Source organism: Amphibalanus amphitrite, unplaced genomic scaffold, assembly GCF_019059575.1.
Source record: "Amphibalanus amphitrite isolate SeventyFive unplaced genomic scaffold, NRLGWU_Aamphi_draft 001244F_arrow, whole genome shotgun sequence".
NCBI lineage: Eukaryota > Metazoa > Arthropoda > Thecostraca > Balanomorpha > Balanidae > Amphibalanus > Amphibalanus amphitrite.
The window spans coordinates 125,834-150,178 of record NW_024882737.1 but is presented as its reverse complement, the minus strand read 5'-3'; the positions used below and the strand labels follow the sequence as shown (position 1 = coordinate 150,178).

Below are 24,345 nucleotides of genomic sequence, written 5' to 3'. Positions count from 1 at the left end.
TTAAAAATTAACCATAACGCATACAAATGTCGAAGTGCTTCCTAAGAATGTTCATACGCTCAAGATTGTTCACGAAAAAGAGACGAAAATATGAAAGAGGTTATTTATATTTGCATTGTAACAGACGCCGCAATGCACACTGGCCACTCCTTACTGAACTGGAAGACGACACTGTATGATTAAAAAAAAAAAAAAAACATTTAAAGACATGGGTTTTGAAAGACTAAGCTCGCACTTTTTGATTTTGAAGATTTGCCCAAACTTCAATTAACACTCCACGCTTCACTGCAACAAAAGGCCCCAATCTGACAAGGTACACAGAGAACTAAACAATATCTGAGCTCATTATGAAAGAAACATACGATCCTTCAATGATATCGAAAAACGTATTATACGAGTCAATATCATTTCGGGTAACTGCGAGCACCGATCTAACGCATTGTAGTAGCATCGGACACTACAACGTCGCCTTCAACATAAATGACCATGAATTCGCAGCACGGCGCTACGAAGCGACACATTAGATACCTAGCATTAATATGTCACACATGGACCAAAATCGCACAGAAAACAACAAATTCAGCCTACCATAGCCCTGCTTCAGTAACAATGGTCCTGTTGAACGACCAATAGGTTCTCCAGGTCAATGTCACTCGCGACGAGATTTACCGCAACTCGCTGCGCCGTGGAGCTCTTTGCCCTACTCCGTCCTCGGGACTGTCCCGTTCGCTGCCGGCGTTTGGAGGCAGGGGTGGGATGGGGATCACTCTTGGCATTGGAGGTCTGCCCTCCGTCCTCCGTGGAAGGCAGCAGCACCGGGACTGGTGTCTGAGGACGCACCTCCAGTGCCACAAGGCGTTCTAAAACGACCAATTGTGCAAGGATGCGCTGGTAAGACTCCTCAGACAGCGTGTCCGGCAGTCTTTCGATCGCTGACAATGCCTCCTGCATTTTAGTGACGACTTGCTGCCGTCTCGCGGCACCTTCCTCGGGACGGCTGGTGGAAGGCGTCACCGGAGGTAGCTCGCGAGCCGGCGAAACACATGGCAAATCGTCCATCTCCGCGGCGCCTGGCGTGTCATCCAGCTCAGCGAACCCCGGCGCATTGTCCTGTTCCTGGTCTGGTGGAGCTGGAGGACCAAGCAGGTCTTCCACCACCATGCACAGATAGTGCATATGTCTGCACGGCAGTTTGTGAGACACCCAATCCTGGCACTGACAGGTGAACTGGTGCGCGCACACACCACAGTCCTCACAGCGCAGCTGGCATCCGAACGGACACAGCCGGTGGTGCTGCTCGATGCGGATGTACTGGTGGTCCGTCTCGGCGAACGGGCCTACCAGCCACGTGGGTCGGGCCGCGTCCGACAGGCGGTGAGCCGCTGCGGTACGGGCGGCGACCAGCTCGGCGGCCGCCGCGTGACGCTGCCGGATCTCGGACAGCCGGGCGGAGGGCCCTCGCCACAGCTTTTTCCGCTCCTGCCACAGGTCGTCCACCTGGAGATGTTCATGACTCGCATTACTTCAGCATGCAGACTCAGCGACAACATATAACTAACTACATACTACATCAAGAGAAATAGACATATTAAAAACTATTGTCATATTATACTTTATTAAATGCACACGAGCCTCCTTCTTTACTCAGTTATGAATTCTGCTGGTGCGATAACGGATCGGTTAGTAATTATAGTATTGTCATCCAGAACCGAACAACTACAAGCGCCAATTTATTCCCCTAAAAAAATCATAAAACAAACCTCTTTCGGAGGACGGATTTCTTTATTGTCCAGTTCCTCACTCGACATTTCAACGCGCTCCTTTTGAGTGGAGGTCTCGGTCTGTGGCCTGATCTTGAGACTGTTGCACATGTTCCGCAGATCTCTTCTGCCGATCCAGAACCCACGGCGAGTGGCAGGATCACCAGTTTCCTCCAGGGACTTACGGATGTCATTAATGACGCGAGACGCGGGCTCTCCTTTCAGGAGTTTCTCTGCACAACACAAATTGATCGCCGCTTCAGAGACATGCTCATTGCTCAGTCTCGGAAGCTACCGATTGGAACATCACAAAAATTCCCTGTGTTGAGAGTTTCATCCGTCTCGTTGGGTTCCTGACTCATTGCCTGCTGTAAGGGATATTTTTACACCAATAATTGCAATTCTACTTCGCAAGTTAATGTTGAATCCAATGAAAAACTAGCACCTACTAGACGAAAAAAGAACCAAACTCCAGAGCCGGTTTGATTGGTGACTTTGAAACGGACGCCACTCAGAACTATCGACAAGAACAGACTCCAACTGGCAATCCCGCAGACCTGGCGAAGGCTCATGAAATCCCAACAAACCCTGACACAACATTCATCGATCAGATAAATGTTTTGTCGGGGTTTGTTACTCAGTTCCCCGCTAGAGATTTTGTATGTGTTATTCCTCTAGCTGTTTCGTGTGTAGAATGCGGATGCTCAGTCTAGGTGAGACAGGTTATTCGACTTACCTTGTGCGAAGTCCCTGACTGTCTTCGGTAGTCGTATATAAGGCAGATCGGTCTTGTCCGTCGCGTGTCCGTAGTGGAACGGATGCACTGTCACGCTGACCTTGCCCTCTTCTGATGTCCTGGCACACATCACCGCCGTGCAGGTACTACCCATCTTGGAAGATCCCTGGGATTTCAGCTGCCGCTTCCGGACTCCTAGAAAGCACACAAACCATTGGGAGCTTTCTGTCACTGCCTGTTAATTCTGTTGGATAACCTTACACAATATCGTGTAAATATAGTTCTTAGTGTATGTCTAAGATGGTACCTTTCAATTGAGTTTAGGTAATACATAAAAGCTATGCATCAGGACCGACTTTAAAGTATCACTAAGATATTATTTAAGTCACCTAAAAAATCAAATCACTTCAATACAGTGAATTATACTGGATGCTTTTAGCACGGCACAACCTGAAAGCCCACCGAATGTGTGGTCTTAAAAACAAGCATTTTTAGTTGCAAATCGCATTTACCTTTGACCTTCGACACATAAGTCCCTGAGCGTGAGCAGGCGTATATGATCGTTTTTTTCGCCTTCTTTCAGCTTCCCGCCGCGCACGTTGTATCTTGCACACGTGTCGTCCTCAAACACTTCCTTCCATCTCTTAAAGTCTGAAAAACAAGTAATTGTATGTAAATTGTAAATCGCAGATTTTAACCAATTAATGCGTTACCTTCTACATGAATTGCGCTTAAACGTACGAATGAATCGCATGCATCTCATCACACATTAGTCAATCGACGAAAGATTCCGTTTCCTATTTCGCGCTCGCTCGTATGTTGTAGGTGCCATTATGCTCACCATCTACCGATCCAAACTCCTTCGTGACCTCATGGCTAGCTTCCGTGATGCCATGCACATCTGCTAGGTGCTGTCGCAGGCTAGCCGCACGCTTAAACTCAGCCGTGCACGGATTCAGTGATGTACCAGTTCGAGTCGATTCTCGGCAGGCCTGCAATAATGTGCAACAAATGAGAATGGAGAGGGAGAAAGGCAGGAGAGAGAGAGAGGAAAGGTGTGAAGGAGGGAGGGAGCGGGAGGAGGAGGAGGAGGAGGAGGAGGAGGAGGAGGAGGAGGAGGAGGAGGAGGTGGAGGAGGAGGAGGAGGAGGAGGAGGAGGAGGAGGAGGAGGAGGAGGAGGAGGAGGAGGAGGAGGAGGAGGAGGAGGAGGGGGAGGGGGGAGGGGGAGGGGGAGGGGGAGGGGGAGGGGGGAGAGGGAGAGAGAGAGAGAGAGAGAGAGAGAGAGAGAGAGAGAGAGAGAGAGAGAGAGAGAGAGAGAGAGAGAGAGAGAGAGAGAGAGAGAGAGAGAGAGAGAGAGAGAGAATGAGCGAATGGATAGACAGGCAGACAGACAGATGAGGAAATATTGATGATTTAAGCATTCCAAAGGGGTGTCACTAAACATTATATTGTCTATTTGTCTACATGTTATTAATGTTAAGGCACTTTGGTTTGCATGTTTTAAACCATTTTAATTTACATGACAAAATAATGCATATAACAACATGCATTTATGACCGTAGTGAACTTTGAGCCAGTTAAAAAAAACAGCGTAACCTACCAAGATTTCTAGAGACAGAACTTACGAGCTTTAATTGCTCTTTGGGCAGCACTTTGTGATATTGTTTCTTGTGGTGACACAGCGCAGGAGAGTTGAAACCCACGTAGCTGCAGAGGTCGCACGGAAAACACTGAAGAAAAGAAGGGTAATTTCAGACTAATGCTAATGAACATTACTTAATAATACTCATTGAAGCAATATGGTAAGCCGCAAGGCATCCCCAACGGCCAATAGTCAAGTCCAGCTATTCTGGATGGGCGGGTTCCCTGCACCCCAGAACCCACGCTAACCGATACTTGTTGCGCGAGTTGTTATGTCGACTACCCGATATTAAAATTCCCGGCGACGGTATAAATTGTAATTTAGTGGAGCTAACTGGCGTAGCCGCACCCGGCCCAGCCTGCTAACCGACTTCATGTGGCAAGCAGCGCGATTACTAACACTGACATAAGACCCAAGGTAATCGCAATCACGAGTAGGTAGCTAAATTACTCCGACCGGGTTCTGACAACCGCGACAGTCGATCGATCGATCGATCGATCCAGCATTTCCGAATGATCTACTGAAGTGGAAGAAGTTGAGATGGATAAGGAGAAAAAATCATCGTGCTTCAGAGCAAATTCGACCGACTGTGCGGGTCGGAACACAGAAGGGACCCCCCCCCCCCCCCACACACACACCACCACCACCACCACCACACATGCGCGAACCAAATTAATGAACAAATTTTGAACATAAAATGGCTGAAACAATCAGAGATAGGTCATGAGAGGTAACTCATGGCACAGTTATTGATAGGAATACAGCTAAGACTTAAAAAGACTCACATCATCTGGATGGCAAAGCTTCATGTGCTCCTTTATTATTCTCAAAGACGGCACCAAAATGTTGCAGACGCGACATCTCCTTCCCTGGAACAGCAGAAGCGGAGGAATATATTACCATCGGATAAATACTATATTGGAGAAATATAGAAATATATTCTGAAACCTTTCCACGAAGAACCTCAGAGGAAATGCACCAATGTGGAATATGGCCATGATCCATTTTCTAAGAATGCATATGCCTTGTGGTGTGGCTGCATGTGATAAGACTGACACCTAAAAAAGATGCAAGTGGTAGGAAGCATTTGTTATACTCTACATATATGCTAAGCAGTGGACGGTTAATCTAACTATCCCCCGACCTATTTCATTGGTTTTCTACATATCTATGGCGAGGGTACGAACTTCCTTTTGGCCGCTTATTGAGCCAGACCTTCACAGAAAACAATTTTGTTCATTGTTTGCGGTCACAAAACGTAAAAATGGCCAATTTTCAGGCCTCAGGTCAGTTGGTCCGCTAGGATCACGCCAATGATTCTAGGGTCGGAGCCCGGCTTTTGGTAAGTATTTTATCAAAAATCGTCGCAGCGTAGCAACTTTGATATATCGTTATGATACATTGTTTGATACAACATCGTTGATTGTTTTAGGCTTGTCCAGGCGCGTCAATCGATACAATTTTTGTTGGAGAAGATCAAATTGCCTTTTTCGAAGTTAGGTCAAAGCCTCTCAGGCAAGTGCCTGTCCCGTATTCATGGATTAGGTATTCCATGCCGGAATACTTCATCCATGCCGTATTTCAGCTGGTGGAGCGTTGTACTCCCGGTGGTGAGAGCCCAGGTTCGTGTCGCTCCAGCGCTCGATATTATGAGACTCCTGACGGGGATGGTCTGCGGTTGGTGGAAGCAGCCGTAGCCAGCTGAAGTCAGTTGCGTCCGTGACCGTCCTAGGACAGGGAGGTCCGGCTTTGAAGGGCGTTAAACATCGGCATCCACATTCTCAAGTCACCTGGAATTGCGCGACCGGGGGGAAGGGATCGGGGCCTGAAAAACGAGCTCTGCTGAGCGTGGGCTCTGAATCTTTTATTGTTAATTGGGGCTTTAGGGCGCGCCGACGACTAAGGTCATTTTGCGCCCTTAACATCGGGCTCTGACTCTGACAATCCATCCATTCAAATATTCTAACTCAATTTATAACAGTAAACCTAAGGGGGCCGCGTTACGGCGATACATGAGATGACACCGCTTTGCCCTTTCATCGCACTATGAAGCGACACACGCTGGCTAGCCGCTGTATATTACGATCGCAAACCGTCCGCGAGAGACAAGGACAGCTGGACGCCTCCGAGGCCAAGTATCAGTGGCCAGTGGGTGCCAGCTGCTGATGGAAGGAAGATTAGAAAGAACTGTGTGCTAGCAACCACAACTTCTAGTAAGAGAGACTGGCGCTGAGGTACTTACTAACTGTCACTTATGGTCTATGGACCATCACATGCTTTTGTAACACCATTATGTCCACAATCATGTCTATTACCATTTCTTACAGGTACCAATTATACCATTATACCAATTAATACCTTTGGATGCTTTGCTGAATTTTTCATTTCCTTTAAAAGTGGTCCAACTTTTCTGTCTGAAGCACTGCCAGTCACCAGCATCAAGTTCAGTGTTCACTTATTCATATATGTCTGAAAAAGTATAGATGAGGTGTCAGGATTCTCTCATGGTAAAAGTGAGACACATGAAGCAGAATGTTAGGCACATGAATTTGAATATCAATATTCATTTGGTAGGTAGGTAGTAGGTACCTATTAGATTTATATAATATATAAGCTTGATTTCTTGGGCATCATCTTACATTTGCCTGGAAGTTGCCTGTTGCATGGTAAGAATGGCTTTGGTATTCTAAAATTACCCATGAGAACCTTATGCTGATCAATTATATTATTTATTAAGGTGACATCTTTGCATTATTAACTTGTATTGTTTGACTGGACCAAAGCTCGTCCATGATTCCCATCTTTCTGCTACACAAAAGAATTATTTTTATACTGAATATTTTGTTGAATAGTAGTTTCCTATTATAATTGTATATGTTCAAACCTTATTTTATTGAAGGATTAGTCATACAATACAATGTCCTGTGTGCCTATAAAGATGATCTAGATAATATACAATGATCATTATCACAGTAAATGATAGTGCCAAACTAATAAATAACATGCAAGGGGTCTGTTCCAGTCACACTTTCAAACACCTCTGAACTTCTCCAAGAGCAGGATAGAGGAGGTTGGAGCAGAGGACATTAGTAGAGCAGATGTCACACAAAGGTTTTCCAACCAAGGAGAGGCGCTGTAGGTTTGTAGGTTGTAGGGTAGGTTTGTAGGTTGTAGGGTAGGTTTGTAGGTTTGTAGGTTGTAGGTTTTTAGGTTGTAGGTTTGTAGGTTGTAGGTTTGTAGGTTGTAGGTTGTAGGTTAGGTTAGGTCAGGTTAGATTAGGTTTGTTAAGGTTTTGTTAGGAAGAAGTACCTCCAGGCATAGCGCCTCTCCTTGGTTGGAAAACCGTCGTGTGACGTCTGCTCTACTATTACCGAGCACAGCCCTCCTTGGCTTTGTAGGAGCTAGAGCTGCCACTGGAAAGTGGAACATGGAAGCAATCTTAGAGGAGTTTAGAGGTGTTAGGAAGTGCGACTGAAACAGACCCAATGTGACCTATGATGACCAATGTGACCCGTGATGACCAAGGGGACTTGGTCATCACGGACGGTCACTAAGTACAATCCATGAATGAATCGCTATTCCAGCTCCTATTAGGACTCCAGTCCTAACGGCTCAAAAGTCAAAACTGTGTCTTGCATCACATTGGGTCATGGACTTGCATACGCAATACAATCCCAGTGAATTCTGATAAAGTTTTATATCTACAAACATAAACCTGGGAAAAATATGACTCTAAAACAACACACACAGCATCCAAAAAATACAAGCACACGTTCGTCGTTCGGTGTAATCTCAGCGACATCCTTCGCTGAATTATGTTCGTTCACAATTGTCATTCACCAGAACACTGCAGTTCCTCGACTTTTCATTGGTGGCGGTCGCGTAGTTTATGCCAATCACCAATAGCAGTTGCTAGTAAAATGAACAGTAAACGAAGATTTCTGATTTCCAAATCTTCTTTGAAGAAGTTAAAAGAAATGACATCATCAGGTAAAAAGCTAAACAACGAATCAGCTGTTCTGTTACGCAAGTGTAAAAAAAGAGTCTAAAAGACTGCTTTAGTTTTATGCCTAACCAAACGAAACCTGAAAAATCCTAATCTATTGAAGCACGTTAAAATTAAAAGAAAACTAAAAACTCTAAATTTGATACGAAAAAACTAACACATTCATTCAAATATTTTGTATCTATGACGTCATTTACGTCTAGCTGATGTTAAACAAACATGAGATTTGAAGCATGTTTGAAGGCATTTGAGCAGAAAAAGCGGCGAAAACGGTGCAGTAAGTTGGTGGTGGGTGGTGGTTATTATTATATGTGTATTTAGCGTTTTGGCAAATAGGTACTTCAGTCGGGGAAACTATGGTAAAATCTGCTATTTTTAGCAGTCTGCTATTTTTAGCAGAAATCTGCTAAAAATGGGTACGCATGTGACGTCATCGTACCCAAATATAGCAGATTTGGGTACGGCCCCATACAAAAGCAGATCAGAGGCCAGTTTTACCAACAGAAAAATAGCAGCCCGGCGCAATTTTTCTGTCAAAAACCAGCCAACGAGTTTCACCAACCAGGCGAAAAAATATCCGCCGGCGTGAAAAAATATCAGCCATAAAAATAGCCAACGAGTTTCACCAACGGCAAATGCGGCATTAATGGAGTGTTTATCTGCGCCATTATATGTAGAAAAACAGCCCAAAAAAATAGACAGGCGACCCCGTCTATTTTTTTGATGTCTTGTGGGGATGATTGGCCTCATTTGTTACTAATTATCGTGATTTGCGCTTCTCAGTTGATATAATAATTTAGTATCATTCATGGCCAATTTGTAAAGCATCTGGGCTTCAAGATTAGAAGAGGAATACTGATGATATTGCGTAATGAAAGAGCCTTTGTCACCAGGCAGGACCAAAAGGAACCAACAAGACGGGTGTTTGGTGTTGTGGTGTTAGTTTTTTCGTTTTATATTATCTTTTTGCTACCAGCACCCAACAGCAAGATGATAGCGCATTAACTAGTGGTCAGCTTACAAGTTCATTGCTCGCACGGAAGTGGAAAATAATGATGGAAGGTCATTTTTGAAAATCGAAGGTGATTGAAGAAATGCTGGAAGGAGAGGCAGAGAGGGTAGGCTCATTGGACTCAAGATTTTAAATAAATATGTCACTGTTTTCACATATTCATCTACATTTGACATTGCAAGGTGCCAGCTACTGATACCACTACTACTTTTGGGTGGAACTTACTCGAGCTGTGCGGCATGGTGCATTGACATTGCTAAGACCAAAATGGCAAGATTTTCAAGATATAATAATTCAAGATAGTAATTCAAGATAATTCAACTCAAGATAGAATAAATTTAAAAAAAGAAATTGAATAGCATGAAAGAAATGTATAAAGGCTTGTTTTTTAAGCAAAACGTGCAAAGTTTGCATGGTTGCGAACCCGAACAAACTTGCTGAATGCTGTCATAAGATTGTCCCACTGAACTCAGCAAGTCATGCTGCCAATATTGAAGGAAAAGAAAATAATAGTAATGTTGTAAAATGTAAATGAATCCATAACTGATGTGTGTGCAGTGTGCACTGTGCTGATATTGAATGCATGTGTATCTTGCATGCATGAGTCATGCAGGGATCATGTTAAAACTGGCTGTAAGTATTGTGAGTTAGTTTTGCTAAATTGTGGAGGCACCAGGCAAATTGTCAAAATGTTATTTGTTCACCTCAGCGCTGAAATTTCTGCACACAGAGTTTTCAGATCATGCGCCGAAATGTTCATGCAGCCCATCCGTTACGCTGGTCATGTTGACAGTGACAAGGATTTTTTCCCAGTCTTATGTTGAAATACAATAATAATTCACTTAGCTTGATTTTAGCTTATGTTTTTCATGCCAGTTCCTAGAATAAGGCAGCCAATATTTTCTGTCATGTGAGAAATAAAATGACAATATGCACAATTGCGGGCTGTGGCATGTTGTGATGTTTTTCCTTGTTTATTGCTGAGGTTTTTCCAGTCTCTGCTGCAAAAACGGTGGTGAATCCACCGTCGTCCGACGGTTTCGATGACGCCAATCATCGGCGAGTGTTGCTGTGATAGCCGACCTGACTGAGCGCACAGCGGCAGCCGCCGTCGCCAATAACGACAGTGAGGACACCTCCGAGTCGGACGGAGACGCCGCCGCGGACGACTTCACCGTGCTGGACGAGGTGGAGCGCTCGAGCCGACAGGCCGTGCACCGCGTGCGCTGCCCGACTGGCTGGCGCACCCGCAGCCGATTGGCGACCGGCGGCCGGTGCCGGCCAATCTGCCGGCGCTCTGCCCCGAGCTGCGCGCCCGGCTGGCCGCCGAGGGCATCGAACAGGTGTTCCTGGTGCAGGTGACGGTGCTGCCCGAGTTGCTGGCGGCCGCAGAGTCGCCGCTGCCACCGGCCGACCTCTGCGTCTCGGCGCCGGCCGGCCGCGGTAAGACGCTGCCGTTCGTGCTGCCGCTGGTGCAGGCGCGGCGCCGCGGTGCGCCGGCCGCCGGGTGCGCGCGCTAGCTGTGCTACCCACACAGGCGCTGCCCGCTCAGGTGCCCGCCGTGTTCCGCCAGTACGACGCCGACACGCCGCTCTGCGTCCGGCTGCTGGGTGGAGACGAAGTATACCCAGCGCCGAGGGCTTCTCGCTAGCGCACCTGCGCTACCTGGTGATCGACGAAGCCGACCGGGTGATCGAGATGGCCGAGACGGGCTGGCTGAAAGCGGTGGAGCGGGTGGCGGCAGCCACGGCCCGCCGCCCTGCATCGCCGGCCGGCTGACGGCCGCCGCCGTCTGCGCGCCTCACCTGCCGCTGCAGAAGCTGCCGTTCTTGGCTACCCTGTCACAGAGCCCGGAGGCCGGAGAAGCTGGAGCGAATGTCGCTGTTCCAGCCGCGACTGCTGGTGGCCGGCACGGCCGGCCGCCGTCGCACTGCCCGGTCAGTTCGTCGGCAGGTTCACCACGCCGGCCGAGCTGAGCGAGTCGTTCAACGTGGTGGCGCCGCAGCCGCTGAAGCCGCTGCTGATGCACAATTTGCTCCGACAGCCCGACTGGCGGCGCTCGCTCGTGTTGGTCAACTGGAACGAGGCAGCGCACCAGCTGGAGCTACCGCTGTCGGTGCTGGGCGCGCGCGAGGCCGAGTTCCCTGGGGCAGTGCCGGCGGGCCAGCGCGGCGGCGGCGCGCGCCAGCTGAGATGCTGGTGTGCTCGAGGCTATAGCGCGCGGTATTGACGTGGACGCCGTGGACGTGGTCGTGTCGTACGACATCCCGGCGCTGTTGAAGGCACACTGCGTGCGTCGGACGGCGCGCGTTAGCCGGGCCGTCCAGGCGGTCACGCTAATGTTTGAGCGGCAGCGCAGCCATTTCTAGCGGCTGATGGCGCAGGCGGGCAAGGTGGACGGCCGGGTGCGGGAGACGCCGGTGCCGCTGTACGAGCTGCGCCAGTACGAGGCGACCTACGTCAGTGGATTTCCACGCTAGCTTCTAGTTGATCGCTTTTTTCACCTTTTTTACGCTCATCGCTCATGATTTATTTACATTTTAGAAATATTACAATGAATAGGTGTTTACCTTGTCATCAGCCCAGAAAAGTTAAAGTAGGTAAGGCGTTTTTAGTTGCATAATGTATATTTGTTCATGAACACGGATTTAACGTGTCCTAACTCCCAAATACTTCGATATTAGACCCGAGTTTTGCAAACCAGTCGAAAGGCTTAGAACGATCATTTGGTTGGGGCGTAGCCAGACGGCTCGACTGGGCGTGGAAGCCGGCGAAAAGGTGGTCACCACGCGATCATCATGTAAAGCGGTCTCCGTCGGACGATTGTGTCCGTGCGCAACGAATGATCTCGGCACACGTGGACGAGTTCGGCAGGACTCTCCACTGAGCGGTACTGGGCGCAGTCGAACGACGGTCGACGAAGCTAGCGCAGGTATTGTTACGAGCCGGACCAGTGTAGCGGGGCCGGAGCTTATATTGTTTGCTGTGTGGCGTTCCTTCGTCTTGATCGGGCCCGGCAAACGGGGCCTGCATATCGGCTGAAACCACCTAGCCGGGCAGCATGACCTCCACCTCGCCGAAGTGGGGCGAACGACCGCCCTCAGCCCTGCAATGACCGCGGTGCAGTTAATCTGGGTAGGTATCTTCCTGAGGTATGACACTCGCCTTGGCACAAGGCTTTACCCATATAGGCTTTGGCGAATCCTTAGCCCTCTTGGTCCTAGATGGACCTAGAAGTAGGTGTAATGCAGTGCGCGCGAAGCCGCCTCGCAGCACCGCAGTTCACTCGCTCGGCAGCGGAACTGTCCGTCCAGCTTCAGGTGGCGCCTCTGGGAACAATGTTTGCCGCTTCTTCCCCACTCTTTTGACATCTAGGAAAGAGGTGCGACTCCCGCGTCGGGAGCGGGTCCCATCTATTATAGTCCCCACCTCATAAAAGGTGGGAGTGGGGGTCCATACATTGCGTGCACGTTCGACACGATTATTTTCTACAAGGTGCAACTAAAAGTAGACAAAAAGGTTAATTGCAAGTTGAAGGTATTGTAAAAATGAAAAATAATAGGCTGACAGGAAAAAAAGATCCACTAAAACGCACGCTTCCTATCGTGACCGTCATAAATGACGTATGTTTACAATTTGGTGGTCTTGTATTGGCAAGTTTATTATGGTCTATTTTGTGGTTACAACTCTTGAAAATATATGTTATGTTTTCCAATAATAATATTTCTCAATCTTTGTTGTATTTGCTTTAAAAAAACACGCTTAACTTTATTTGAAACATGTTTTAAATAATTTATCAATCTCCTTGACCATTATCGATATTAAAATATCAGCTGACTGCCGGCGACAAATATTTCCGGCCGATGTTGGCTGGAATTTTTTTGTTGGTGAAACTCGTGGCTGTGTGGCGGCTATTTTTTCGGCTGGATATTTTATTTCGGCGGCCGGCTGCTATTTTTTGGTAAAACTGGCCTCTGCACCCTAATTGAAGCAAATGCGCATCAAATGCCTGGCAGATTCATGATTAGAATAGTGCTGAGGATGTCCTCTGATATTTTTGTTCAGATCCGACTATTTTCAAATAATGAATTTGAAAATAGTCGGATCTGAACAAAAATAGCAGAGATCACTCTCAGCACTATTCTCATCATGAATCTGCCAGGCATTTGATGCGCATTTGCTTCAATTAGGGTGCAGATCTGCTTTTGTATGGGGCCGTACCCAAATCTGCTATATTTGGGTACGATGACGTCACATGCGTACCCATTTTTAGCAGATTTCTGCTAAAAATAGCAGACTGCTAAAAATAGCAGATTTTACCATAGTTTCCCCGACTGACTTCAGTCCCACGCACAAGGGGGAAAAGCTCAAATTATTGAGCGCTCAAAATATTGAGCGTGTGACGTCAGAGGCTCCCATAGGCGTAATGCTGAGGGCTCAAAAAATTGAGCCGTTTCAGGAACACGTTTTGCAAAAGCAACTCGCAACACCTAGGGAGAAATGGCAACACCCTAGGAGAATCACTAATGATGCAAAACAGATTAGGCTTTCATATTTTTCACTGCTCAAGCTTCAATGATTGGGGGAACACCAATTTATAGGTCGAAATCTTACGGCATACCAGGATGACTTAAAAACAGGCCAATATTTATGTCGAAATAAAAGTTATTTTTTGTCCATTCACGTTTTTTACTAGGGTTCTGTTGGAAAGAGCATTTTTCATACTACCCAAAATGATTGCGATTCAATTTCACATTACCCATATCGGAGAATATTTTTCATTTGGCGGCGCCGTTTGTTTATTTCGTCGCGACGTCTCCGGTCGCGTGGTTGTCGTCGTCCTTGTGTTGAGGGTAAGTTTTTATCGTTTTAGTTGTACTTAGATGTTAAAAGGTACACTGAAAAGTTTGAATATGCTGTGATTTTAAATTTGGAAACACGTAAACGTCAATCAATTCACGTTTTCCTCGATTTGCGTGCAGATAAGTAACTGTCGACGAAAGTGGCGCCATCCGATATGATGTTTTGAAGGAAGGAGACACAACATATTTACGTGAAAATTTTTGTTTTTTAGTGGTCTAAGTGCTTCAAAGAGGCTGTGAATGTTTTCTTCACACAATTTTTCATTAGTTATGATGAGGTAAAAGGTAGTTTCAGTCTTAACTTTCATATAAATGACATTAAAACATATGATAGTCCACTGCTATCAGTGATTGAGTACCTTGATATTTGGCATTTCTTATTAATTTGAATGTATTCTCTATCCATATGTCCTGATAGTAAGTGACAATACTCTGCCAATATGTTTCCATAGTTTTCACATTCATTTTCCAGTCCTTTACATAACATCACAATTTATAATCAACAAAACTCAACTCCTTCATTACTTCACAACACTGACAGCATGACAGACTGACAGTCAACTATTGTGTGGGTGAATGCTGAAACAGGATAGCCACTTTGCTGACTGGCTCGCTCATATGAAATAAGATAAAAATGATCCTTTATATCATTTCCATCTGGAGGATCGGAGTCAACGGAAAAGGAAGGCCACTTTCAAGCCTCAAGGCCGCCAGACGCCAGTCGGCAGTCACCACCAAATTTATAATCGATCAATTCATTATTATACTTTGAGACCCTTAGGTCACTGGATCAGCATCACATTTTCAGTTTCAATATAGTAAAGGTTTTTATTTGTATGATGTGCAATATTTTCCTGAATCAGAATTTAATTATCTATAGGTACCTGGTAGAGGTTTTGGATTTAATGCTCATTGTTGGTGTGCAGTCAGGATTTTTTGACAGGTCCAGATAGGGAATCCTGAGCAATTTTATAGTAAAGTGGTCTCCTTATAATCACCACACATTTTATTAAAAGCATTTGCAGAATTCATTCAATGAATAATTTTATCAATGTTGCACCCATTTCTTAGACGACCTAGGCTGCATCTTTTTTTTAGTTCCTGTTGTATGACATATTTTCCGTTTTGTTCCACTGCATAAAGAAAAAAATCGTTTGAGATCACCAAACAGCTTTTCTTTTTCTGGCAGGTCTGCACAACCAAGCGGTCGCTGGCGAGGACGTCGGCCGTCTCTGTGGGTAAGGTCATCTGCTCAGCCTTTGTGGAGATCAGCAAGACGTCACTAAGATGAAGACTTCGCTGGAGCAGAAGCCGCTGACCCGTGTCCGATCGGGCAGGTCATGCTCGACGGCACGAGCCACAACTCGAACGACTCGGTGACATCAACAACATGGTGGAGCAGGTGAATGAGTTTGGCGACGTGTTGTGCGACTGCAAGAAGGGTTGTCTGCGTGTTCTGGCCGGCGGAGCGGCGACGCTGCGCAGTCTGTGCTGGCGGTGAGCAGCTGGCCGTGGTGACCGCGCGCGCCCACATGCGCCGACAACCTGTGCGGCTTCGACGGCCCGGAACAGCCCGATGCCGCCCACTATGCGACGCCGACCGCGCACTGTCCGCACGGCCACATGGAGGTGTGCCCGCGCCTTTTGCCCGCACGCCGCTACCTCGCAGCTGGTCTGCAACCACGCCGTCGCCGCCTGTAGCCCGATAACAAAACGGCTGTCTGATAATGCCGCGTGTTCTTTGTGATGTTGCTACTGTGATCGTTGCTACTGCTGGTCTGAGACTCGATGTTTCCATTCGTCTTTTACATGTTAAGGATTTGATAATGATAAGCTTAGTCCGAGCTTAGGTCATTTATATCATTTGTTATATGGCATATTTTGGATCAAAGCAGTACGACACTGCCTCCTGCTTTTGTGATGTATGCTGGCAAGACGCAGGTTCCGGTCGCAGGTCACCCGGACCCGGTTCCAATGTGGTCGGGCTGGCATGCGATAATGTGATGTTGTTTTGCTCGTCTCTGTGTTCCACACTTGATGATGTTTGTGAATCTAACCCACATTGTATAGTATTTTTGTTTGTTTGCGGCCGATGGCCTTGTAAGTTGTAACTGTGGCAATACAGTTTTTCCTGCTATAATTCTCCAATATTCAAGGGTGGGTGGATATCTCTGTATTCACGTATTCCCTTCTCCCAGTACAGTCAGAGAATATCAATTACAGTATTCATACGGATTATTCAAGCCTTGTATAATTATTTGAGGTGTGCCGAATCCGAAAGACCGATAAAACTACTAGCGGAAAATGTGACATGATGCCATGGGTTTGTGAAAAGTTTAGGTACCACGTAGCATTCAACTTCCTGCATTTCTGTTTCAACTCAGTTTAACGTATTTCAACGAACATAACATCAAAAATGGCAGCCAGTACCGGCTTCACCTGTCACGGAGAACGCTCAAAAAATTGAGTGTAAATGCTGGCCGGCACTCAATTTTTTGAGCGCCAGCTGACTGTCGTCTGTCGTGGCGCTCAATTTATTGAGTATCGCGGTCCCGAACGACAAGTGGCGCTCAAAAAGTTGAGCGTCTTTAGGGCATTTGCTTTCCAAAAACACCGATGTAAATTATCACGGCGAGTGTTCGAGAAGAAACCTTGTTGCTCTCTCTTGCCATTGATACCTTATTTGGATACGATATTTGCCGTAGTGTGACGCTAAAGGCATTGTAAAATACCATCGTTTCGCCTATTCCTTCATAATGGGGCCCGCTCAATTTTTTGAGCGCTCAATTTTTTGAGCTTTTCCCCCTTGTGCGTGGGACTGACTTAGCATTAATTTTACCATCGGCAAATGCTAACAATGAACAATACAAGCTCTTTCGAATGGTATATGAATCGTATGGTATTCGCTAAGAAGTGCGAAGATTTTGCTGTCTCACCGCACAAAGATGCTGATGGTGCTTATGCGGATTACTCTGAAAGCTGGCCAGCGTTGTTCAGTTTCTTGTTTGATTTGATTCTTCTAAAGTTAGGCTGGTATTTGAGGCTTCGCCAAAGAGCTGTTTGGCTGTGCAGCAAAAATAAAATATGCTGCAGCATGCTGTACACTGTACAGTGAGACTGTGAGAGATATTATGCCCTTTAGTCCCGCCCACACTGGTGGCGGCGCATCATTGCATGACGCATGTGTGATGTCACCTATCACAGCATGCCTGGCGACATGCTTCTCAAATGTGCGGCATAAAAAATTGATGCTGCAGGAGACAAAAGTGGGCAAGTGCCAAGTTAAAAGTACCATCCTTTATTTCCTGTAAGGAAGTTTTATCTTTATTTTTGTTTTTTTTTTGTTTCATTGTGACTTTTCAGTGGGACATTGCTAGTTATTTACTATATTTAATCACATTTAAACCATTTTTAATGTAAACTACCGGTCCACCTGTCTCACTGTTTCACCACACATTGAATATGCTGCAGCAGCGCTTGGCCTGCCGCCTGCATGGCCGGCAGAGAGTGGGCGAAGCCAGGTGGCTGATGCCAGCCAAGTATGATGCATACAGCACATATCTATTCTGAATGGACCGTCCAGAACAGCCCTCAGTGTTCTTAAGGCACGCTCTGTGATGTGCCTTTGAAAGCCCTTTTAGCCATGCAAGCTTCTGAGGCATTTTGTGAGCCATTGCCTGTTGCTGGCCTCTGAGGACTCAGGGTTCTGGGGCCCCAAAGCCTGCATCTGAGCCTGGGGGCTCATCTTTGCTGGTTAGTGGGGGAGGGTTTCAAGTTCCAGTGGTCCCAACCAACTGATGGCCCTGCATATTGTCATAGAGTTGGGCAAGGTCCTATATACCTACCAAGTTGGGTGTCTAACATAGGTTCTGGATGGCACCTCATAGACCACTGAAGGCCCTAACTCCCTGTTTAGGTTCTTGAGGACTCATGCTTATCTCTTAGGCTTCCTCATGGGTTTCTGGGGGCTGCACACCAGCCCCTGAATGACATGTTCATGTGAATGTCTGAGGATTGTTTGATTCCAAAACTGGACTTTTGATGGTCTCCACACTTCACAGAGATCTCTCAGGCCCCACTCCAGTCTCTAGCAGGTCAAAACGGTCCTATGAAGGCCCCACAGTCCCCACAGCCTAAGGTGGTCTGGGCAAACCACTGAGGGCCTCACACTGAATTCTGAGGTTCCATGTAAGGCCTTGAGCCATGAGGGGCTGATGGCCTATTGCAAAGATATGCTGAAAGACACAGCCTTTTTCATTTTTGGTGATGAGGAATGGGAAGGTGATAAGGTCTACCAAAGGATCATACCATTTTGACTTTTTCTAGTTGTTTTTGAATGCAGAAACATCAGGAAAAGTGTAGAAAAAGTATGAGTAAAGATAAAATCCATCTAACCAGACCTAACCTTACCTAGGTACTAACCTACTAACCTACAACCTGCAAATCTACAACCTACATACCTACAACCTACCAACCCAAAACCTACCAGCGTACAACTTACTCAGACATTTTATATACCAATACCAAAATATCTAAAAGATTTGAGAGTCTGAGGCTACATGTCTGGCTGGAGTCAGTGAGTGTCGTCAAAACTTATTGGCTCTGACTCTGCCTGGCGTTTTCAAGCATCTCAGGCTCGTGTTCCTACCGTCAGTGTACGCCACATGGCACATGCTGATTCTGATACCGAGTGATGAGACCAGTTGGCCCAACACGGTCTCAAGTAGGGCTGGAACCTGTGGGGAGTCCTGTGGGGAACGGGGAGTCCTGTGGGGTCATGGGTTCTGCGTCCCATTAGCCCGCTAGGCAGAAACTCTTCATTCCTCTCAAGCCAGTGCAGTGTGATGTCCTCTCATCCTAACATGGATCCTCTTGGGCCGGTGCGGGCCTTGCCAGGCTGGCATGGGCTCTCTGAGGCCGTTGTGGGCCCGCTGGAACTGGTGTGAATCCTCTGAGGCCGATGTGGCTTTCTTAGATTGGTATGAGCCCGCTGAGGGCGTCACGGACCCTCTGAGGCTGGTGTGGGTCCTTGTAGGCCTGTGTGGTCCCTCTGTGGCAGGTGTGGGCCCTCTGAGACTGGTGAAGGCCCTTTGAGGCCGATATGCGGCCTCTGAGGCCGGCTTGGGTCCTCTAACGCTGGTGACACCGGCCTTAGAGGACCGGTGTGGGCCCTCTGCGACTGATGTAGGCTCTCTGAGGCCGATGTGCGCTCTCTAAGGCCGTTGCTAACACTCATGGGACGGGTGTGGGGCCTCAGCTGAGACTGGCAGGTGATCTTCTCGTACGGATCAAGGGACCTCTGTAATCATTTTGATGGCCTTTCCGGATTAAGTTTAGACCGTTTGAAATGTAGAAACTTGACCGTCGCCCTCCCCTCACATACTAGATGATCCACAGTGCCCTGGTTCGAATGTTTGCGCTCATTTTTGAGCTCTGTCCTGTTGTCGATGAATTGGGACTAGGCACGAAAGTTATTTTGATGAAAGCTTTGTCCGGTAATTCATAAAGAAAAGTACCTACCTAGGTAAATCCAATGTGTGTAACTTGTAGCTTATGTAAGTTGAACCTCCTTTGAATGAATGAACCTCCTTTATTTCAGGAGTCCAGCGCAGTTGATTGAACCCCAGCTCGGGCATCCTCGACAGTGATTTGACCAGCCGTGATGATGTCCTCCAAGTCAAAGCCGAGCATTCTGGACCGGCCGCTGAGCCGCGGCAAGAGCGAAGTGAGCCTCAGTCTGTTCGCGCTGCTGTTTGCCGAAATAGTGCACTACACCCACAACCGGGTGCAGTCGGTGTCCGAGCTGCAGAACAGGTGAGAGAAATCAGGGGTGGATCCAGGAATTTTCGGGAGGGGGGGGGGGCGGCAAGTCGAAATAGGGGCGACCTGGCAATCCGGGGGCGCTCCATACAAAGGGAGCGCCAAACCGTCAAAATCGGGAGCTAAAAGCCCGCGCCGTGCTAGGGGGCGTTATCGCGCTCCCCCTCAGGTTTTTCGCAAATATCTGAAAGACGGCTGCGCGCAGCGCCGCCATTTTCAGCTTACCTTATCATGCATCTTTTTTGCACATGTTGTAAAAATGTCTGACGCGGGTGATGGAAGGTCAGGTCACCAGGTTATGCCAAGTGACCTAGCCTAATAAAAAGTTCAAATGCTTACCATTGCTATACCGACTGAACGATTGCTTTGAACCTTTCAGCGATTGATGAAAGCAACACTACTCATGAAATGTATATCTCGGAATTTCGATATCTGTGACCTAAGGTCAGGTCAGTTGTGCGACGTCTCCATTAGGTAGGTAGGTATAATTAAGTCTTTGGGAGAAAACTGAAAGGCATCTCTTTTGGACGAGCGCCATTTTAGACAATATCAAGCATTGGGATACATATAAAATTAACACACTGAATAAGAACATTGTACCTAGTGTGACCATTCATTATGTCCCAGAGGTCATCCCATGTCATGAAAGGTCCGCAGCAGTTTTTTTTTTTTTTAAATAGCTTTTGATAGATTCAAGCTAGAGCGATAAAAACACATCAGCTGTGTTCAGCTCGACGATACGCATCGACTGCTATGCAGCATGACCTTTCCCGGTCAGATCATGACCTTGACCTGAGGTCAAATTCTCAAAATTGCCTTTCATAAGGTCAACCTTTAGTTTGGTCGACGTGTCTCGACGACAGAAACGCAATGCTGGCAAACGTAATGTCGAGACTCTCTTGAGTCAAAAGTTAGTTCAGGAAAACATTGTTCGTAAAAAGGCTATTTTTAGTCTTTTGCCCTCTGAAGGCTAAACCGCTGACCTGAGGTCAAATCTGAGCGCAGCTTGCAGAAACACTTTTAAAAGGGCTATCGAATGCGCTTTTCTGCGGCGCTATAGCTCTATTGGTTTCCGAGTTATGTGCCGCTGCTTCGAAAACGGAAAATTGTTGAAACAGGCAACATTTTACCTTTGATGACCTCTGGTGACCTGACATTCGACCTGACCTAAAATATGACCGTTTTGTTTTCGTCCTGTTTTTTGACGATCTTTCGAATGCCGCTTATCGCGTGTCACTACGCGGCCCAGGAGCCGAGTTAGACGAGGGAGTGTGTCCCCCCCCCCTCCCCAGCAGGACACGGATAACTCAGACCACCAGCACGGCGCGGGTTAAAAGTCGTAGATGGGCACCGCTACCCTAGCCAAAGATATTAGCAAAAAGATGGCCTCCATTTACTGGTGCAGTCCTTCTCCCGGTGATGCCCCCTCCTTGTTCTGGAAGCGTCTCACTTATGCTGGTATGCCTCACTTCCCGGGGGCGCCCAACCTCTGCTTGGATCGCCTAATCCATTATGGAGAGACCCACTTTGCTTCAGTCGCCTCATTTCTTGCTTCTAAGAACGACCAATTTGCTGTAGGCGGCCCACTTATCTGGGACGCCCATCTTCTGCTTGAAGTGCCCCTCTTCTTCCTGATGCGTCCCACTTCTGCTACGAGTGCACCTTTTCTGTTAGGGCGCCCCTTTGCTACTGAGGAGTCTTTTTTCTCCTGTGAATAGGGCGGCCCTCTCCTGTTGGGCGACCCCAAATTCTGCTGGAGGCGCCCCACTTCTGCCCAACTTTGGTGGGGTGTCCCTCTCTTGCAGGGGGCACTTCTCTTTTGCTGGAGACGCCACTCTTGTGGGGGCGCCCTTCCACTGCGGGGAACGTCTCTCTTCTGCCAGAGGCACCCCTTTTCACCCTATTTTATATTCTTGTAACGAGACGCCCTCTTCTGCTGGGGGCGCCCATCTGCTGCTGGGGCGACTCTCATCTGCTGGGAATAGGCAATTGGGCGTCACTCTCCTGCTTGGTGAGCCCAACTTCTGCTGGAGGCGCCCTATTTCTGCTGAACCTTTGCTGTGTCGCCGCTCTTATGCTCGGGGCGCCCTCTCTGCCGCGGGATATGGGCGCCTTTTTCGGATGGCGGGGGGGGGGGGGGGGGCGGCCGCCCCCGTCGCCCCCCCCCCCCTGGATCCGCGCCTGAGAGAAATCACACCTGTTTCAGGTGTTCACTATTACTTCAGCTGCTGACGTTCGCTGAAAAGCTGAGGTGATTGAGGATTGAGGCGAAAAAATGCCTCCGTCAGAGCTCGAGTTAAGAGGAATATTGCAAAAGAAATAGACATTCCTTACATTTCCTGACACCAACGGGTATCAGGAAGTCTTTACCGCGTCCGCATGAAACCTTTGTCCATCTTTTTCACAGGCTGTCTGAGATGGGTTATCAGGTCGGTATCCGCATGTTGGATCTCATTGTGGTCCGAGAGCGGAACCTGAAGAGAGAAACGAAGATACTCAACATTCTGCTGTTCATCAAAGGCACATTCTGGAAGGTAAATGATATGTCATTGTCTTGTTATGCGACCTGTTTTGATAGCCTCCTCCCAAATGTTTGATCAGAGAAGATAGCAGTAGTCTACAAATCACCTATCGGATCAGGGGAATATTTCGAGGCCGAGCGGTATGGCACCTACATTGAACCACTAATGTTTTGATGATGGAACACTCATGGCCTAAACCCACAGCAGTTACTGTTTGTCACACATGTAGCTACAACAACTATTCAGATATTCCTCCAGACACTTTTGCCATAACGTTGTCCTTCACCCCACCCAGACTTTGTTCGGGAAGGAGGCAGACAAGCTGGAGCACGCCAACGACGACCAGCGCATGTACTACATCATCGAGAAGGAGCCGCTGGTCAACACGTTCATCTCGGTGCCCAAGGACAAGGGCAGCCTCAACTGCGCTGCATACGTGGCCGGCATGATCGAGGCCGTACTGTGCGGATCCAACTTTGTGAGTTGGAGACTACTGGCGGGAATCTTGGGACAAGGACTCGTGAGTGGGTGAGGCCGGTTGAAGTTTTAGTGATCAGATATCAGCATATTGTGGCGAAGCTCGTCAGATCATCTATCATGTCATTTCAATAGCATGGCCTTTACCGGCAGTCTCTGGATCGACCAGTGGTGTTCTGTCATTCGCTAACGTGACACGATCCCTGTCCAATTGAGTTGACCCGTGCACACCTTTCATCTTAGTTAATGCCAACAAACTGCATTTTCTCACTCAGCCCAGTGAGCCACCCGCCCATTGCTATAGCTCTTTTGCTGTCCCCTGTCCCTCATTGTTCTATTGGTTCTTTTACCCGGCTCCTTTTTCATCCCATAACTGGTGACACTACGCCGCTGTTTCGGCTCTCGTTCCACCAGCTATTTGATGTTTGGTGCTTCATTGTTTGCACCTCCGCCTACTTTTATTTTCGATGTTATTTACTGCCCTTTGTTTAAATCTTAGGACGTATCAGTTGGCTACTTCAATCCATGGCTGCTGATGTTTGCTCAGCTAGCCCCCATCCCCCCCTCTGTTTCAGCCGGCTAAGGTGACCGCTCACTGGCACAAGGGTACCACGTTTATGGTGCGGTTCGAGAGCTCCGTGCTGGCCCGGGACGCACAGGTGGACACCCGGTAGGACAGCCGTGTCCAATCCACTGTGGATACCCCGTCCTCGCCGGTGGAGGGTCGTCTCTCCCGGATAGAGCGGCCGCTGAGGCAGGATGAGTCGCCTTGGCAGCCGCCGCCTGTCGCCCGCAGCTGGGCCGGACATAGCTCCACTGGTACAGACGCGATCAGTGTGGACTGTGTGTACTGTGTACCAAGATACAGCCCAGTGATACGAGACCGAGCCGAACGGACGGACGGTCCCAGAGAAGCTGAAAGGGCCGCCGGAGATACCCCAGCGAGGCCTGAGGTGTTGGGACAGGATGCATCTATGTGTGCTGCGTCATGATCATGACTGCAAGTCCATTCTGCGACACTAGGACCATCTAGGAGTCTTTCTCTCGTTTGTGTCTGTGTCCCGGACAATGGTAACTCCTACAAACAGCAATTGGTGAGTTGCCGGCTCGGGCTGTATGTTAATGCGGTTGCATTTCGGAGTTGTCTGACACATTATTTGGGCTTTGATGTGGGACGTCGTCGTTGTCGAATGGTTTGTGTTATGGAGAATATGTCCAGCGAAAGAATATATCCGGAGGTGAATGTATGCAAGCGAAGGGATGTATCCGGCACTGACTGTGTCATATCTGCTCTCATTTGTTGATGTCTATGGGTGCTCTTACTTGCATTGTTAGACCTTCTCATGTACTTTCCTTGTTTTGTTTGTAATCATGCTGCAAACATAGGAACAACTGCATCAATATAATGAATGCATTTAGGTCAACCATTATCTCTACTTTGTGGTGATTTTATCAAGGCTCTGGTAAGCATGAAGCATTGGGCATTGGACTTTGGTGTGGCAGATTTC

The 24,345-nt window shown here is 47.7% G+C and overlaps 2 protein-coding genes across 12 annotated transcripts; one reads left to right on the top strand and one right to left on the bottom strand.

Annotated features, from left to right (window-relative positions):
• Window positions 1-89: 89 nt before the first annotated feature.
• On the bottom strand, window positions 90-8,279 carry LOC122371434. Of its 4 annotated transcripts, none has more exons than XM_043347766.1 (9): window positions 7,979-8,279; window positions 6,497-6,607; window positions 4,924-5,007; window positions 4,122-4,226; window positions 3,338-3,488; window positions 3,009-3,147; window positions 2,497-2,691; window positions 1,761-1,993; window positions 90-1,497 (listed from the first exon to the last, which is right to left on the bottom strand). In XM_043347766.1, exons 7-9 carry the CDS (start codon window positions 2,648-2,650, stop codon window positions 601-603), a joined length of 1,284 nt encoding a protein of 427 aa, XP_043203701.1. In that variant the 5' UTR covers window positions 2,651-2,691; window positions 3,009-3,147; window positions 3,338-3,488; window positions 4,122-4,226; window positions 4,924-5,007; window positions 6,497-6,607; window positions 7,979-8,279; the 3' UTR covers window positions 90-600. The 4 variants fall into 4 exon arrangements, with proteins under 4 accessions (XP_043203701.1, XP_043203699.1, XP_043203700.1 ...); XM_043347764.1 differs by lacking the exon at window positions 7,979-8,279 and adding an exon at window positions 7,911-7,969; XM_043347765.1 differs by lacking the exon at window positions 7,979-8,279 and adding an exon at window positions 7,903-7,965.
• On the top strand, window positions 8,277-24,261 carry LOC122371436 (trafficking protein particle complex subunit 5-like). 8 transcript variants are annotated; one of them, XM_043347769.1, is made up of 5 exons: window positions 8,277-8,421; window positions 19,618-19,832; window positions 22,246-22,372; window positions 22,656-22,838; window positions 23,413-24,261. In XM_043347769.1, exons 2-5 carry the CDS (start codon window positions 19,681-19,683, stop codon window positions 23,509-23,511), a joined length of 561 nt encoding a protein of 186 aa, XP_043203704.1. In that variant the 5' UTR covers window positions 8,277-8,421; window positions 19,618-19,680; the 3' UTR covers window positions 23,512-24,261. The 8 variants fall into 8 exon arrangements, with proteins under 8 accessions (XP_043203704.1, XP_043203707.1, XP_043203705.1 ...); XM_043347772.1 differs by having other exon boundaries at window positions 8,419-8,480; XM_043347770.1 differs by lacking the exon at window positions 8,277-8,421 and adding an exon at window positions 12,997-13,039.
• Window positions 24,262-24,345: the final 84 nt, after the last annotated feature.